Source organism: Neophocaena asiaeorientalis, unplaced genomic scaffold (genome assembly GCF_003031525.2).
Source record: "Neophocaena asiaeorientalis asiaeorientalis breed wild unplaced genomic scaffold, Neophocaena_asiaeorientalis_V1.1 scaffold369, whole genome shotgun sequence".
In the NCBI taxonomy this organism is placed as follows: domain Eukaryota; kingdom Metazoa; phylum Chordata; class Mammalia; order Artiodactyla; family Phocoenidae; genus Neophocaena; species Neophocaena asiaeorientalis.
This window is the reverse complement of record NW_020175321.1, coordinates 2,512,967-2,528,527: the sequence shown is the minus strand read 5'-3', so window position 1 is coordinate 2,528,527 and position 15,561 is coordinate 2,512,967. Positions and strand designations below refer to the sequence as shown.

Below are 15,561 nucleotides of genomic sequence, written 5' to 3'. Positions count from 1 at the left end.
AAAGGCACGATGGGACACATGTAGTCATCAGAAGCAAGCCATTCTCTGTGGCTGTAAATGCTACCAAGCTGGCCGTCCGAGACATTTACTCTTGGGAAAGGCTGCATGCAGTGGAGAGAGATTTGTACCAAGGGCTGGCACCCCGTGGACCGTCTTTGTCACCTTGGGTACAGCACGGAATCTCTGTGCATTTCAGTAGGGGGGACGGGAGCCACACACAGGACAGACCGATTCATGCTCGTCGAACAGCTAGCTAATGTTCTGGGGACCTTGGGCGGAATGAAGTATAGAAACACTTTTTAATAAATCATTTCTACAGATAGCCAAACCTATATTACACTAATAAATATTTCTGAGTAATCTGACAAAAATCAGCCCGTGAATTTTTAAGTAATATATTGGAGGTTTTCCTCTCTGGCCCAAGCTGGGGAGATAAAATGAAAGAACCAGAGCAAAACTGGCCAGACAAATACTTGCACTTTTAGCCTTTTGATGCTTCCTCTGAATCTGGATCGCATTAGTGACTCACATCCTTACAGAACATTTCTCCGAATTTCAGGGATCCTGGGTCTCAACTTGAACGAGGATACTTCACTCCGCTGCTTTTGAGTCTCTGTGGTAAAGTCCAAATTCTCCAACTGACTCAGCAAACCGACACTGAGATGTCACATGTGATTAGGTCATAAACGCTTTTTAATAAAATACGTCTATGTTGCTCATATAAGCACTCCTAGAAGGGATAGCTGGGAGAGAGAGATTAAACGCAAGGATTTCCAATTTCTTAAAAAAGACTTCCTGAGGTCAAGGTGTGACGTGAAGATACAGCAGAGGAAAGAGCCCGAATACTGAATTTGCATAATTTCCCAAATTAGCTGAGAGGAATGAAATAGTGCACACAGGCATGCACGCGCGCGTGCATACACACACGCGCGCGCGCGCGCCCTGGTCCCAGGCCATCTCTTGTCAATTCCCGTCTCCACTGAGAAACTCTGCCCGACTTTACAGAGTCACAGCTTGCATCTAAGTCCAGTTCCATCAAGAATCACAGCTTTATTCTGAGCTGATGAATCTGGTATTTGGCTTATCCAAATATTCCAAGTGTTAATTCAACCAGCTCTTTCTCACCTCCTCTCAAACAATTTTATTCCAAACTGAAACTATAATGCATAGGCCAAAACCATTTTGACTTACAGACATTTGCCTGAAATAGCTTTTAGCTGTCCAATAAATAAAAACAACAGGAGACAAAAATAGAGAGCAGCCTTATGTTTAGATCATAACTACTCTCCTTTCTACTCCTTCCTCCCAAGTTGTTTAAAGATAACTTTTTACACACAATCAGAAAATAAAACACTGGCCTCTTATTTTCTGAAGACTGGTAACCAAGATGGCACCAGATTTGCAACTACTGTCATAACACAAATGTTATGTAAAATATTTGTGTATTTTGTAAAATACATTGTGTAAAATACACTAATGTATTTTAACATTCAAAAAGATTTCAATTCTTGGGCCTCTAGAGCTTTTCTCCACACAACTCCCGTTGAGTTCAATCCTTCAAACACTACAATTTGATCCAGGGGGAATACGATCCTGCCTCTGGGTTTATTCTGTTAAGCGATCCAAAGGCAACATCAGATTTCCACTTCAACCACTGTCCCCCTAATTCTGCCTACTTCGTAACTAATATCCCATCTTTCCCAGGGTTTTTAAAAGAAATGCTTACGTTTCCATTTAACCCTAATTTTTTTTTAATATATGTTGTTTCTTCTACATTTCTAAGCACGTATACTTTCCCTAATTCTGAAGTTTACCCAAAAGGTTTTACTTTCTGCTCTGTGTCCGTGGTGCTTTTCTGAGTCATCTTTAATTACCTGCTAAGGACAAGTGTATTCACATAAAGCTGCAGACACAGTTTACACCTTACGTTTCTCTCAGGCTCTTCCGAAATCCGCTGACAAAGCTAAAACAGACTGCTGATGAACAAAATGAATAGACAGCAAGAAAAAGCATCCAGTTGACTAAACAAGTAACTGAATAAGGAATCAAACACCAACACCAGTACCGCTCAAAGAGGAAGCTGAGGAAATCTGCCCAAAAGGATGTACAAAGTAGTTACGACAGTGGCGGCCAGGATGAGTACGGTAACAAAAACGACCCTCACATATAACGCACAGGGGCCCCCTGCACGGAGCTAAAGGAAACCTAGAGGTTTGGGGTTTGGGTCCTCCCCAGCAGCACAGGGAAGATCAATCAGCCCTTCAGCAGTTTGGAAAAGATGTGGTAATGACTGACTGAAGTCCAGCCAGCAATGAGCGGGCGTTCCCAACCTGCGGGTATTCGCTACAGTCGCTGGGAAAGGGTCTCTCTGAGCAAAACTGAATTACTTCTGCTGGAAGAGCTTAAACCCTTCAGCTCAAGGTCTGACAAGCAGTTTACTTTGGTGTATTCCTTTAACATCTGAAAAGTTAAAGCAGGGACTAAAAACATATGACCTGCAGACAGGAAAATACTCTTGGGATATGTCAGGAATAAGAAAGTCTGGTGAAAGGGAATAGAGGATTGCAGAAGACACCCAAACTACACAGAAATTAAGCGCAGGACAGTTCTCAAGTTGACAATAATGAAAAATAACAATTGAAATTGACCAGAAGAAAAGCTCTTAAAATAGGCCGCATGCATTCACATAGGCCGAGAGCTAACCCAGAGTCACAGCACTAGGAGAACCAGCTACAGTCATTTCAATCTTTGAGAATCCATGAGGCTCCAGTTGAAAATAATTTATCAGATACCTAAGATATAAAAGAGGAGCGGGGCTTCCCTGATGGTGCAGTGGTAGAGAGTCCGTCTGCCGATGCAGGGGACACGGGTTCGTGCCCCGGTCCGGGAGGATCCCACATGCCGCGGAGCGGCTGGGCCCGTGAGCCATGGCCGCTGAGCCTGCGCGTCCGGAGCCTGTGCTCCGCAACGCGAGAGGCCACAACAGTGAGAGGCCCGCGTACCGCAAAGAAAAAAAAAAAAAAGAGGAGTGGATGAGTCTACATATTACAAGCTTCCCAAATGAACTACCTAAATAATAATAAATGTTGTAAACTCCTTGAAGAAAATAAAGCACAGGGAATTCGTAAAATATTAAAATGCAATATTTAAAAATATACAGCCATTTTTCACCCTCCTTTGGTCTATGTTTGTTTTAAATCTTAATAAATTTACTCCAGCACAAAATAAAGGTTTTTTAAAAATCTGTAACTAAGATGAGACTCCTGCTTTGAATTCCTCAAACACACCCAACAAAAAACAAAAGTCAGGGTCCTGTTTCTCAGGGTGAGTGGCATCTGGACCCACCCAGATAGGTGGTAGTTTCAAGTCTCTTCCTTCTTTTCCAACCCTTTCCATCTCTTCCAAGTTGTGCCTTGATTAATATTTCCCATTGCCTGTGACAATGACTTTCCAAAGAAAATGGGAGGACACAATGGTGAGTTCCCAATTCTGAACAGCGGCCGCACGGCGATTTCAGCTCCATCCATGTCTAGTGCCTGCTCGTCATAAGCATTAGAAAAGAAAGAACCTGAGCACCGCAGCGGGGATGGTCATGGGCTGCCCAGGGAAGGTTGCAGGGGAACTTACTTGGGGGCTAGGAGGAACAGAATTACTGTTTTTTTTTAAAGCAGTTTATTTTAACCTATTTCACAAAATCTGAAAGTGCAAAGTGTTCTATTGATAAATGCAGAAGGGACCTCCAGCATCACCTAGTTCACACCTTCATTTATAAGCAAGACTTCCTGTTCCTCTGGCGCTGGCTGGTCCTCTCCTCTGGCAGTTCCTCTTCTGCTCTCCTGTCTCTGGAACTGCTACCCACCTCTCTGACCCAAGCCAGTTGCCTGGTGGTCTCCCGAGGTTGCCCGTGTTTAGAGACCCGTTTGCTCCGATCCCTTTCAGGGGCCACCAGGTGATCCGTGGGGCATAGAGAGAACTCACTGGTCTGGAATGGCAGTGTTCTCTTTTGCTTGGACCCATGACCCATGCTCTGCCCAGCTGCACACCTTTCCATTGCCTTTCCATTGCTTGCATGGGCACTTGGCTCCAAGCCCTGCTCTCTCCCAAGCCATCCGTGTTAAGCTTTTCTCTCTCTGCCCCATTTCCAAAAGTGGTCAAAGATGTCAGGACACTACTGCCGTGTGAATTTGGACACTCGGCAGCCTCCTCCGCAAAATATACTGCAAAAGGATACAAAATTAATGCACAGAAGTCTCTTGCATTCCTATACACTAATGATGAAAAATCTGAAAGAGAAATTAAGGAAACACTCCCATTTACGACTGCAACAAAAAGAATAAAATACGTAGGAATAAACCTACCTAAGGAGACAAAATACCTGTTTGCAGAAAACTACAAGATACTGATGAAAGAAATTAAAGATGATACAAACAGATGGAGAGATATACCATGCCCTTGGATTGGAAGAATCAACATTGTGAAAATGACTGTACTACCCAAAGCAATCTACAGATTCAATGCAATCCCTGTCAAACTACCAATGGCATTTTTCACAGAACTAGAACAAAAAATTGCACAATTTGTATGGAAACACAAAAGACCCCGAATAGCCAAAGCAATCTTGAGAAAGAAAAACAGAGCTGGAGGAATCAGGCTCCATGACTTCAGACCATACTACAAAGCTACAGTAATCAAGACAGTATGGTACTGGCACAAAAACAGAAACATAGATCAATGGAACAGGATAGAACACCAAGAGATAAACCCATGCACATATGGTCACCTTATCTTTGATAAAGGAGGCAAGAATATACAATGGAGAAAAGAAACCCTCTTCAATAAGTAGTGCTGGGAAAACTGGACAGTTACATGTAAAAGAATGAAATTAGAACACTCCCTAACACCATACACAAAAATAAACTCAAAATGGATTAAAGACCTAAAGACCTAAAGAGCCAGACACTATAAAACTCTTAAGAGGAAAACATAGGCAGAACACTCTATGACATAAGTCACAGCAAGATCCTTTTGACCCACCTCCTAGAGAAATGGAAATATAAACAAATGGGACCTAATGAAACTTAAAAGCTTTTGCACAGCAAAGGAAACCATAAACAGAACGAAAAGACAACCCTCAGAATGGGAGAAAATATTTGCAAATGAAGCAACAGACAAAGGATTAATCTCCAAAATATACAAGCAGCTCATGCAGCTCAATATCAAATAAACAAACAACCCAATCCAAAATGGGCGGAAGACCTAAATAGACATTTCTCCAAAGAAGATATACAGACTGCCAACAAACACATGAAAGAATGCTCAACATCATTAATCATTAGAGAAATGCACATCAAAACTCCAATTAGGTATCACCTCACATTGGTCAGAATGGCCATCATCAAAAAATCTACAAACAATAAATGCTGGAGCGGGTGTGGAGAAAAGGGAACCCTCTGCACTGTTGGTGGGAATGTAAATTGATAGTCACTATGGAGAACAGTATGGAGGTTCCTTAAAAAACTAAAAATAGAACTACCATATGACCCAGCAATCCCACTACTGGGCATATACCCTGAGAAAACCATAATTCAAAAAGAGACATGTACCACAATGTTCGTTGCAGCACTATTTACAGTAGCCAGGATATGGAAGCAACCTAAGTGCCCATCGACAGATGAATGGATAAAGAAGATGTGGCACATATATACAATGGAATATTACTCAGCCATAAAAAGGAACGAAATTGAGTTATTGGTAGTGAGGTGGACAGACTTAGAATCTGTCATACAGAGTGAAGTAAGTCAGAGAGAGAAAAACAAATATGTATGCTAACAAATATATATGGAATCTAAAAAAAAAAAATGGTTTCCAAACGTAAAACAGCTAGTGGGAAGCAGCCCCATAGCACAGGGAGATCAGCTAGGTGCTTTGTGACCACCTAGAGGGGTGGGATAGGGAGGGTGGGAGGGAGAAGCAAGAGGGAGGGGATATGAGGATATAAGTACACGTATAGCTGATTCACTTTTTTATACAGCAGAAACTAACACACCATTGTAAAGCAATTATACTCCAAAAAAGATGTTAAGAAAAGTATATTGCAAAAACCAATATATTGCCCAATATATCTTACAGGGTTGTGAGCAAAAATGAGCATTTTGTAAACAATGGTGACATTTAAATTAATGTGTTATTATTATTACCAATCAAAATAAGAAAGACGACATGATAAATATGAGAGTTGTCCCAAACGCTGAGGATGCCGTCTAATCAAGGAAGCCTTCCTGCAAGAAAGGTCAGTCTCACGCTCCTTATATACTCCAAACTCACTGCATTGACTCTCTGGGCAAAGATCTGTCTGCCTCAGGAATTCCTGGGAAAAGCAAAGTATCTGCTTTAAAAATAAAGAGAAGGCAGAATCTCATCTAGCACTTTTAGCAACACAAAGCAGTCCTTCTCCTCCAGATGAGCCCTCACGCTCTCTGTCTCATCGAGCCATTGTTCCTGACAAACCAACCAGGTGAAGAAGGACAAAGGCAGAGAAGGAAGAAAAGCAAAGACCAGAAGCAGAGACTGAAGAACAGAATCACAGCAAGTGGAGAAGCAGCCTGGAGACCGCGGGCATTTCTTCGGAAATCTCTAAATTGTCCCAGATTGGCACCATCCCCCGGGCGCATCACTGGGACACACACAGCTGTCCCCCTACACACACCCACTGAGAATCCGCCTCGCTCCTCCCGGGTCCCAGAGTCTGTTTTCCAATTCAGGCCTTGCTGTTTCACTGTCTTTTCACTCTAATAAGATACGTATCTGAGGGGAAAGTGGGATGAATGATTTTTTTTCCAGTCAGTTGTGAACTGCTGAATTTCATTATTTTAAATCTCACTTGAAAAGAGCCGTGACATCAGCCTGGCTGCTCATCGTGGGCTGAGGGCAGGTGTCATGGGGAGGGCGGAGCACCTCCAAGAGTCGGCCAGCCTCGCCGGGGGGGGCCCTGAGCGGTTAAGCAACGGGGACCAGGAAGCAGGCCTGGCTCTCCACCACCACCCTTCCCCAGCTCAGATGCGCCCACCGAGGTCCGGCCAGCCTGGCCGTAACCAGGGCTTCAGTTTGTTTTGCAGTTTGTGCCAACGGCTTGTAAAAAGATGTGACATGTTTCTTCCAAATGTACAATGAGAGACAATCCATCCGTGAGCTGCCACAACACATTTCAGAAAGCATGAAAAATTCCAGGAGCTGAGGAATGAACTCAACCACAGACTAATACAAACCAGCCAAGCGTCTCTGAAGAATGTTGGAAAGTAGCGTCCGCAGCCCTCACTCAGCTCTGTCGTTGCTACTCTGATTACTCCTACCTGGCTTTACGGTCAGCCAGGGTCACAGCTGGCCCTGTCCCCACTGATGTTCAAGGCACTCAGACCAACAAGAGGGGCAGGGCTGATGGCCCTCGAGGCAGATGAGCTGCAAATCACGACCCTCCTCCACTTACAGAAATAAACAGACGGACACTCACACCCCGAATGCAGGCACGCCGTCCAGGAAAACCGCAGAAACAGTCACCTCCTTCCTCCCTGTGTCCCCATCCTTCCCCTCCCCTACCCCACACCCCAATCCCACTACAGAGAGGGGGAAGGATGGGTTTCCGTAGGGGAGGATCAGGTTCACTAGAGAAACCCGTCCTTCTAGACCTCTCCCATCAGAGGAAGACTTGCAGGAGCAAACAAGGAGTTTGTTCTAAAGCTGAGGGATTGGAATCCCAGGGATGAAGGCAAGTCCAACTAACGTACAACACACATCTTTTGAGTGGCTTCTGTCTTTCACGCGTCCCTGCCCTGTAAGCTTCCATACCGCAGAGTTCCCGATACCCAGGTACGTAGGAAAGTTTCCTCTTATTCATTGGAAGACAACCATTCTCTCTGGCTCTATCAAAAGGCAGCTCTGATGCCTGGGAAGGCAGCTCTTTCATTCCATCCCGCTAAGACATTTGATCCAAAACACAGATGTCAGAAAATTCAACCTGCTGCTTTGATTTCTATTAAAATATCCAAATAAAAAGCCGTCGGTTCTCCGGTCCCCAGCAGGTGCCCTTCTACTTCCAGTCCTTCTTGAACAGCAGCGGCCCAAGGATTCCCCACAAGCTACAGTCCGAAAGGAAGGCGCCCACACAAGCAGTCTCCACCAGTGAGTCACTCACAAACGCCAAGCACCCTTAGGAAGCTCCTTCGCGAGCGCAATGTGTGGCTTATCCAGGGAAGGCAGCATAGCCTCCCCGTGGAGCCTGAACACTGTGGAATCAGTCAGAATCAGCTCCTCCCCAGACAGCACCGCTGAGCTTCTAGCTGGCCTCTCTTCATAAGACCGAGATTTTCCTATTTCACAATTTGTCTGGATCTCTTCATCTGGCCTGAGAAGAAACTACAGTTGACCCTTGAACAACACAAGGTCTGAACTGCAAGAATCCACTTATACGCGGATATTTTCCCATAGTGAATACTACACGGTCCGTGGTTGGTTGAATTCCGGTACGCAAAGGCACCACGGATCCAGAGCGCCAGCTCTGAATTACACGGGGATTAATCCCCACATTATTCAGGGGTCCACTGTACTCTCACAGCAAACAAAGACAGCTTTTGACGCAGATAAGATGCGCTCTTCTAGCTGGGGCACCTACGGGATATCGTTCTAAAAGAAAACCAATCCCTCATCGCAAAAACTATTTTACAATTAGTTAAGATACTAGGCCAAGCAATCTCTGATCTGTTGGCCAATAAAACCACATCGGCTGCTTTCAAATGCTCCATTTCTAGGAGTGAGTACCACGGCCTGTCAGCTTGGCAAAAGCGTGCCTTCCTTCTTATGGAAAGCACACACAACAATGATGGTTTTTCCATTTGATATCTATGGCGAGGAACAGCACGATGCCTCCCTCCTCCAGGTGGAAGAGAGGAAGCTGACCAGACAAAACCTGCACCTGGGAGGTGCCCCCTGCACCACCAAGTAAATAAAGGAGATGCCAAGGGTCAGCTCCTGCAGGGTCCCCCAGATGACGAGAATGCCTCAGGGTGGTCCCTCTCCAGCAACACGAAACCCCACTCAGTGCTGGCAGTGCTCTCACAGCGAGGGTCCTCAGCACAGGTGGGAGGTCACACTATGAACTAGCCATTGAATTGCCCGTGTTGCTTTTTGTTTGCAGTCACTCTGGGACTTTCCCTCCCACCCTTGCCACGCAACCGTTAGTCCTTCTATTCCTAAGACTCCCCCCTACACTGAGCCCTCGTGGGTTCAGGTCACTGAGATGCCCAGGTGTTTCTGCAGGCAGATCAGCACAAAAAGTGAGAGCCTGGGGCTTCCCTGGTGGCGCAGTGGTTGAGAGTCCGCCTGCCGATGCAGGGGACACGGGTTCGTGCCCCGGTCCGGGAAGATCCCACATGCCGCGGCGCGACTGGGCCCGTGATCCATGGCCGCTGAGCCTGCACGTCCGGAGACTGTGCTCCGCAGCAGGAGAGGTCACAACAGTGAGAGGCCCGCGTACCACAAAAAAAAAAAACTGAGAGCCTGCTCCTGACCTGAACTCTGTAACCTCCGTGGGCACAGGTGGATTCGGGGATAATGGGTCCTCCACGAGGAGCCCCCAGACGGCACTGCAGCACGTTCAAGAGCCATCCTTACGTCGGATTTCCCTAACAGCGTCATAGAATCAGACTGCCACAAATCTTGAAAGGTCTTTCAAGAGTCTGTTCAGTTGATTAGAGCACTGGATGACTCGGCAGAAGTCACCCCTTTATTTCGTCCGCATCTCATCCTGGTGAAAAGGCAGGCTGGAGCACATGGGCAGAATGACAGACTAGAAATGGTAAGATCTGAGTTCAGGGGCCCAGCTCCATCAGCTGCCACACTCTGGAGCTCTTTGTTTTAGACTAAGAGATCTCTAAGTGGAAACGATCTAAGTTAGGTCTCTTACTAGCTGCATCCATCCCCAGGAAATTTTCTGAGTTCTTATTTTCCTCAACTGTTAAATGAGAATAACGAGGACAGCCTGCCCACCACGCCGGGCTGCTCTGCCTGCCATGAGTCAGCAAGTGAGAAAGCAGGCGCCCTGCCTCCTGTGTGTCTCTGTATGGGGCCAGGGCACACCTGCAGGGACGCTGCCCGGGAAGTTCAGCTCAAAACACAGAGGCTTTGTGAAATACTGCAGTGGGCTCTAAGCTAAGCACGTCCTCCTTCTTCCCCTCGAAGTGCTTGTGAGAGAGATGAGAGGAGTGAGACTAACCTCTGTGCTGTTCAAAGCAAAAGGAGAAATAAGTAGGACACATCTGGATGGCGGGACCAAAAAAGGCTCACTTTAAGCTTCATGTGTAAATGTGTGCTTTTATACACATAAAAATAAATGCACATGTGTATTTCATCTTGTATATTACACACACTCCATATGTACATCTGTCTAATATAATGCATACGTCACATGTATAATTACATATGAGGTCAAATGTGTATTATCGTGTGTGTGCATGTGTGTGCATGTATGTGTGTGCATGTGTGTATTGTGTGCGTCTGTGTGTGTAGCATGACTTCCATAGGAGGGACAAGGGAAGCAGGAGTAGGAAAGGTCCCTAGAGGCCAAGGCTATACCGTAAGGACGCAGGCGAAAGTGAAGCAGAAAGAGCGCAGGCAGACTTGATGGTGAGTTTCTTCTGGCTGAAATCTGGCAACAACACACATCTCTTCCCCCTCTCCACGGGCATGAGCCCGGGGTTAGAGTTCTGCAGGGAAATATCAGGGCTGGGAGGGGAGGGGAGGACACCATGGGCAGCTCCCTGGACAAGCATCCAGCTTCGATGGGCTGGATCGGGTGTGGGACGAGTGTGAGAGGGGACAGGTACTCGCTGAATAGTCTAAAACACATCTGGAAGGCAGTTAGAAGGCTTCAGAAGACTGAAATCCCCGTGGTAAAAACGACAGGCAGTAAGCATGGTAAAGCACTTGCCGCCACCCAGGCACCGTTATACGAGCTTTATATGTATTAACTCAGTGCATCCTCCCAACAGCCCATCCCTCCCCCAATAAGAAGGGGTTCCAGCTAATAAGCGGTTGAGTGAGGTAATCAGATGGTAGAGTCCATATTCTCAACTGCTACAGGGGGTGACGTTTTCTTAAGTATTTTCTGCAGGCAGAACTTTCATCCCCCTCACTGCTCTACACCCGCCGCACCTGCAGGCCTCACCACACCTGCGTGTTCATCCAGGCACGGCTCACTTTCTGTCTAACATGAGTAAGGGTGGGTTCTGTCTTTCGCCATATAAGGTTACGACCTCCCCAAAGGCAAGAGGTCCATGTGTATCTCTTGGGTCTCCCAAGACGCAGAACACAAGGAAAGTTCTCCCTCTATAGCAAGTGGATAAGAAACTAGGCTATGGGAGGGAGGGAGGGAGACGCGTGAGGGAAGGTATATGGGAACACATGTATATGTATAACTGATTCACTTTGTTATAAACCAGAAACTAACACACCATTGTAAAGCAATTATACTCCAATAAAGATATTAAAAAAAAAGAAATTAGAAAGTGAAAAGTAAAACTAAAAAAGAAAAGAAACTAGGCTTTGACGTAATGAACAGGAATTGAAGTATCAGTTTTGCTCTTATTAATTGGCACTTTGGGCAAATTATTTAACCTTCTTAAACTCTCTTGTCCTCCTCTGTGAAATGGGTATAATAATAGAAGCAACTCATATAGAGTAAAGCTTAGCACAGTGCCTGGCAAATAGTAAGACTCAGTAAATGTTAGTGCCATGAAAAATGACTCATTCTTCCAGGCCACTGATTGGGCCTCCTCCCTCCAGCTCACCAGCCTCTCCTGTCCCCAGCTGGTCACCCTCAGCAAAGGCTGGCATCCAAATCTCCAACCAACTGAGCCCCAGCAGATCTCAAAAGGGAAGGAAGGCACCCCTGGGGCGTTTGGAAATAGGAAAGGTCCATATCAGAATGGAGAGGAATCGTGGTATTTAGCGGGTATGTAGCCAGCGTGTAAAATACCCTGCGATGTGCAGGACTGCCCCACACCATGAAGAATTTTGCCACTCAAAATATCAATGGTGCTTCCCTTGAAAAAACAAAGCACTGCTTGGAAAATAATTTATATATGCGGGCCAGCAGACAAAATCAATCCCATAAACAGATCAACGAGATGAGCGATCCACAATCAGTTAGGAAATCACCAGTCAGTACCTCCTGATGGTTTCGGGCGGCTCCGCACGGACGGGAATCTGCTCGGCCAAGGCCAGGGTGTCCTGCAAGGTCTTGCTGACCTCCTGCAACTCGCCCAGGGACAGCCCTCCCATGAGGTCGCAGCCCTGCCACGGGAGGACCCACTCCTGCTCTTCTAGTTCCCTTCTCAGCTGTTGATCTTTTGCGTCCAGCACAGACATCCTGGCTTGGAGGGCTTCGATTTCTTTCTGTAGAGAATAGAGAGAGGAGATTTTGTAAATTCACCCTGCTCGTGGCAGACTGCACTGCTGAAAATGAGTCCTTTCCATGAGAGTCCGCCATATGCATGAGAGCCGTGAAGCTGCCCTTCTGAAGCAGGCAGATTTTTGGAGGTTTGCTAAACTGGAAAAATCACGCCAGCTTTGTATTTCTGATTAGTTGGCATAAGGAGAAACATTCCCTCCCAAGCATGAAATAACTCCGGGTGGCGAGCCAAGAACTTGACTTGGAAGAAGCCAGCAAATATATAAACGACTTACTTCATTTCAGGTGACAGAGCTAGAACACAGGGCAGCAAACTTCATGGACTTGAGACACCAGTAAGCAGGAAACACAACCCACAGCCCAAAAAAGAAAAGCAAACGAGGCTTGGCTGGTCTGTCCCCAAACATGCAAATTTACCATGTAGAGAAAGATTAGAAATCATAGCCTCTTAAGTCTACAGGATTGCGAGAAAAATGGCATGCCACAGATAGCACTCTCCTGTCTCGGTTCATAAAAATAGTAAATAAATTTAACTTCCACTAATACAACAAACCAAAATCCAAAGACTCGAGTATTGTCCAATCTTGAGGTCAATGGATAAAACAAGCAGCAGGTAATTGAATGCCCGCTGTGCGTAAAGTGTTACTTACGGCAGCTAATCATCTCACTGACCATAGGATTATGAATCTAAAACGAGACTCTTTTAATTAACATACTCCCAGGTTCCATGCACTGGTTTCCAGCTGATGAGAGCATAGCTCTAACCCTGGCTGTCCCCCCATCTCTCACCCACGTCCTCTCAGCCTCAAGGTACACATCACCCACAGCTCTACCCACTGACCCCTCTTCCAGTAGGGGAGGAAGGACACACAGCAGGAGGTACTGAGGATCCACCCAAGACACCCTAAGAAAACAACAGCGTGCGTCCCACTGGTCCAAGATTATGGTATTACTGACACTGTCTCCCATCTCACCTCCCTACTTCCAACCTTTGAACTCCCATCCCCTATTCTTTTCTCTTCTGTTTGTTTGTTTTGGGTTTTTTTAACTGTGGTAAAATACAGGTAACATAAAATGTACCATCTTAACCATTTTTAAGTGTAATTCAGTGGCATTAAGTATATTCATATTGTTGTACAACCATCACCACCATCCACCTCCAGAGCTCTTTGCATCCCGCAAAACTGAAATTCTGTCCCCATTAAACACTGACCCCACCATTCCCCCTGCCTCCAGGCTTGGTGGTCATCATTCTGCTTTCTGTCTCTAGAATCTAACTCTTCTGGGGACCTCGTATACGTGGAATCATACAATATTTGTCTTTTTGAGGCTGGCTCATTTCACTTAGTATAATGTCCTCAAGTTTCATCCATGCTGTAGCACGTTTCAGAATTTTCTCCCTTTGAAAGGCTGAATGATACTGCGTTGTATGTATACACCACATTTTGTTTATTCATTCATCTGTCGATGGACCCTTGGGTCGCTTCCACCTTTTGACTGTTGTGAATAATGATGCTATGGAGATGTCTTTGGGTCTCTGCTTTCAGTCCTTTTGGGGCTTAAACCCAGAAGAGAAATTGCTGAATCACATGGTAATTTTAATTTTTTGAAGAAACACCATCCTGTTTTCCACAGTGGCCCTCCACCCTATTCTCACACAGATGTCAAAGTGACTCTTTAAATTGCGGTCAATTACAGAACTTCACTGCTTAAAAACCCCCCATGGCTCCCAATCCAGTCAGAGAAGAGCCCAAGACCTCACAAGGCCCTGCAAAGGCCCTCTCATCACTGACCTTCTCCTCTGCTGTTCTCCGCAACCCTGGCCTCCTGGCTACCCTTCGAAGGCATGGGGCACACTCCCACTGCAGCCTTCAAGTGACTGCCCCCTCCGTGGGGAACGCTCTTACTGGAGATTTCTGCAAGGCCCCTCTCCCTCTTCCATCAAGCGTTCGCTTCAATCTCCCTTCTCAGTGAGTAGACTCCCCTACCCCAACACTCTGATCCATGCACTGTAGCTCTTACCACCCTACAACATTCTAGGCATAGAATTTAGGCTTTTATCACGTTTGCCATTTCTTGTCTATCTCCGCACTCCCACCCCCACTAGGACATAAACTCCACAGGAACCCTGAGCATTGCAAACAGTACCTGGCATGTCACAGGCACTCAAAAATTCTGCTGAATAAATGAATATCCACCTTCCCCCAGAGTTCTGCCATGAATGCTCCCTCCAAACACTAAGTATGTTCTGTACACTCTGACGTCATCAGGAATTGGGGAGACCTTCAACTGGTGAATATTGTTCAGAACCAAAAACCAGACTTCACATTTTCAGCTACCCGAACCTTACAGTGATGCCCACTGAATATGAAAGTGCCAGTTTCTCATCCACCAGAGGGCAGGCAGCAGAAGGAAGAAGAACTACAATCCTGCAGCCTGTGGAACAAAAACCACATTCACAGAAAGATAGACAAGATGAAAAGGCAGAGGGCTATGTACCAGATGAAGGAACAAGATAAAACCCCAGATAAACAACTAACTGAAGTGGAGATAGGCAACCTTCCAGAAAAAGAATTCACAATAATGATAGTGAAGATGATCCAGGACCTCGGAAAAAGAATGGAGGCAAAGATCGAGAAGATGCAAGAAATGTTTAACAAAGACCTAGAAGAATTAAAGAACAAACAAACAGAGAAGAACAATACAATAACTGAAATGAAAAATACACTAGAAGGAATCAATAGCAGAATAACTGAGGCAGAAGAACGGATAAGTGACCTGGAAGACAGAATGGTGGAATTCACTGCCGCAGAACAGAATAAAGGAAAAAGAATGAAAAGAAGTGAAGACAGCCTAAGAGACCTGTGGGACAACATGAAATGCACCAACATTCGCGCTATAGAGGTCCCAGAAGGAGGAGAGAGAGAGAAAGGACCCAAGAAAATATTTTAAGAGATTATAGTCGAAAGCTTCGCTAACATGGGAAAGGAAATAGCCAGCCAAGTCCAGGAAGCGCAGAGAGTCCCATACAGGATAAAACCAAGGAGAAACACGCCGAGACACATAGTAATCAAATTGGCAAAAATTAAAGACAAAGAAAA

General features: G+C 45.7%; 1 protein-coding gene across 5 annotated transcripts in view; it reads right to left on the bottom strand.

Moving 5' to 3' along the window:
- Window positions 1–15,561, bottom strand: part of DISC1 (DISC1 scaffold protein) — a 344,403-nt gene that overhangs the window by 213,980 nt on the left and 114,862 nt on the right. For all 5 annotated transcript variants that reach the window (XR_003006010.1, XM_024765624.1, XM_024765626.1 and 2 more), the window contains exon 6: window positions 12,218–12,444. Coding sequence is in view for 4 of the 5 variants with exons in the window: in XM_024765624.1 (XP_024621392.1) it covers window positions 12,218–12,444 (227 nt within the window). In the remaining variant the exon portion in view is untranslated. The remainder of the gene's footprint in view (window positions 1–12,217; window positions 12,445–15,561) is intronic.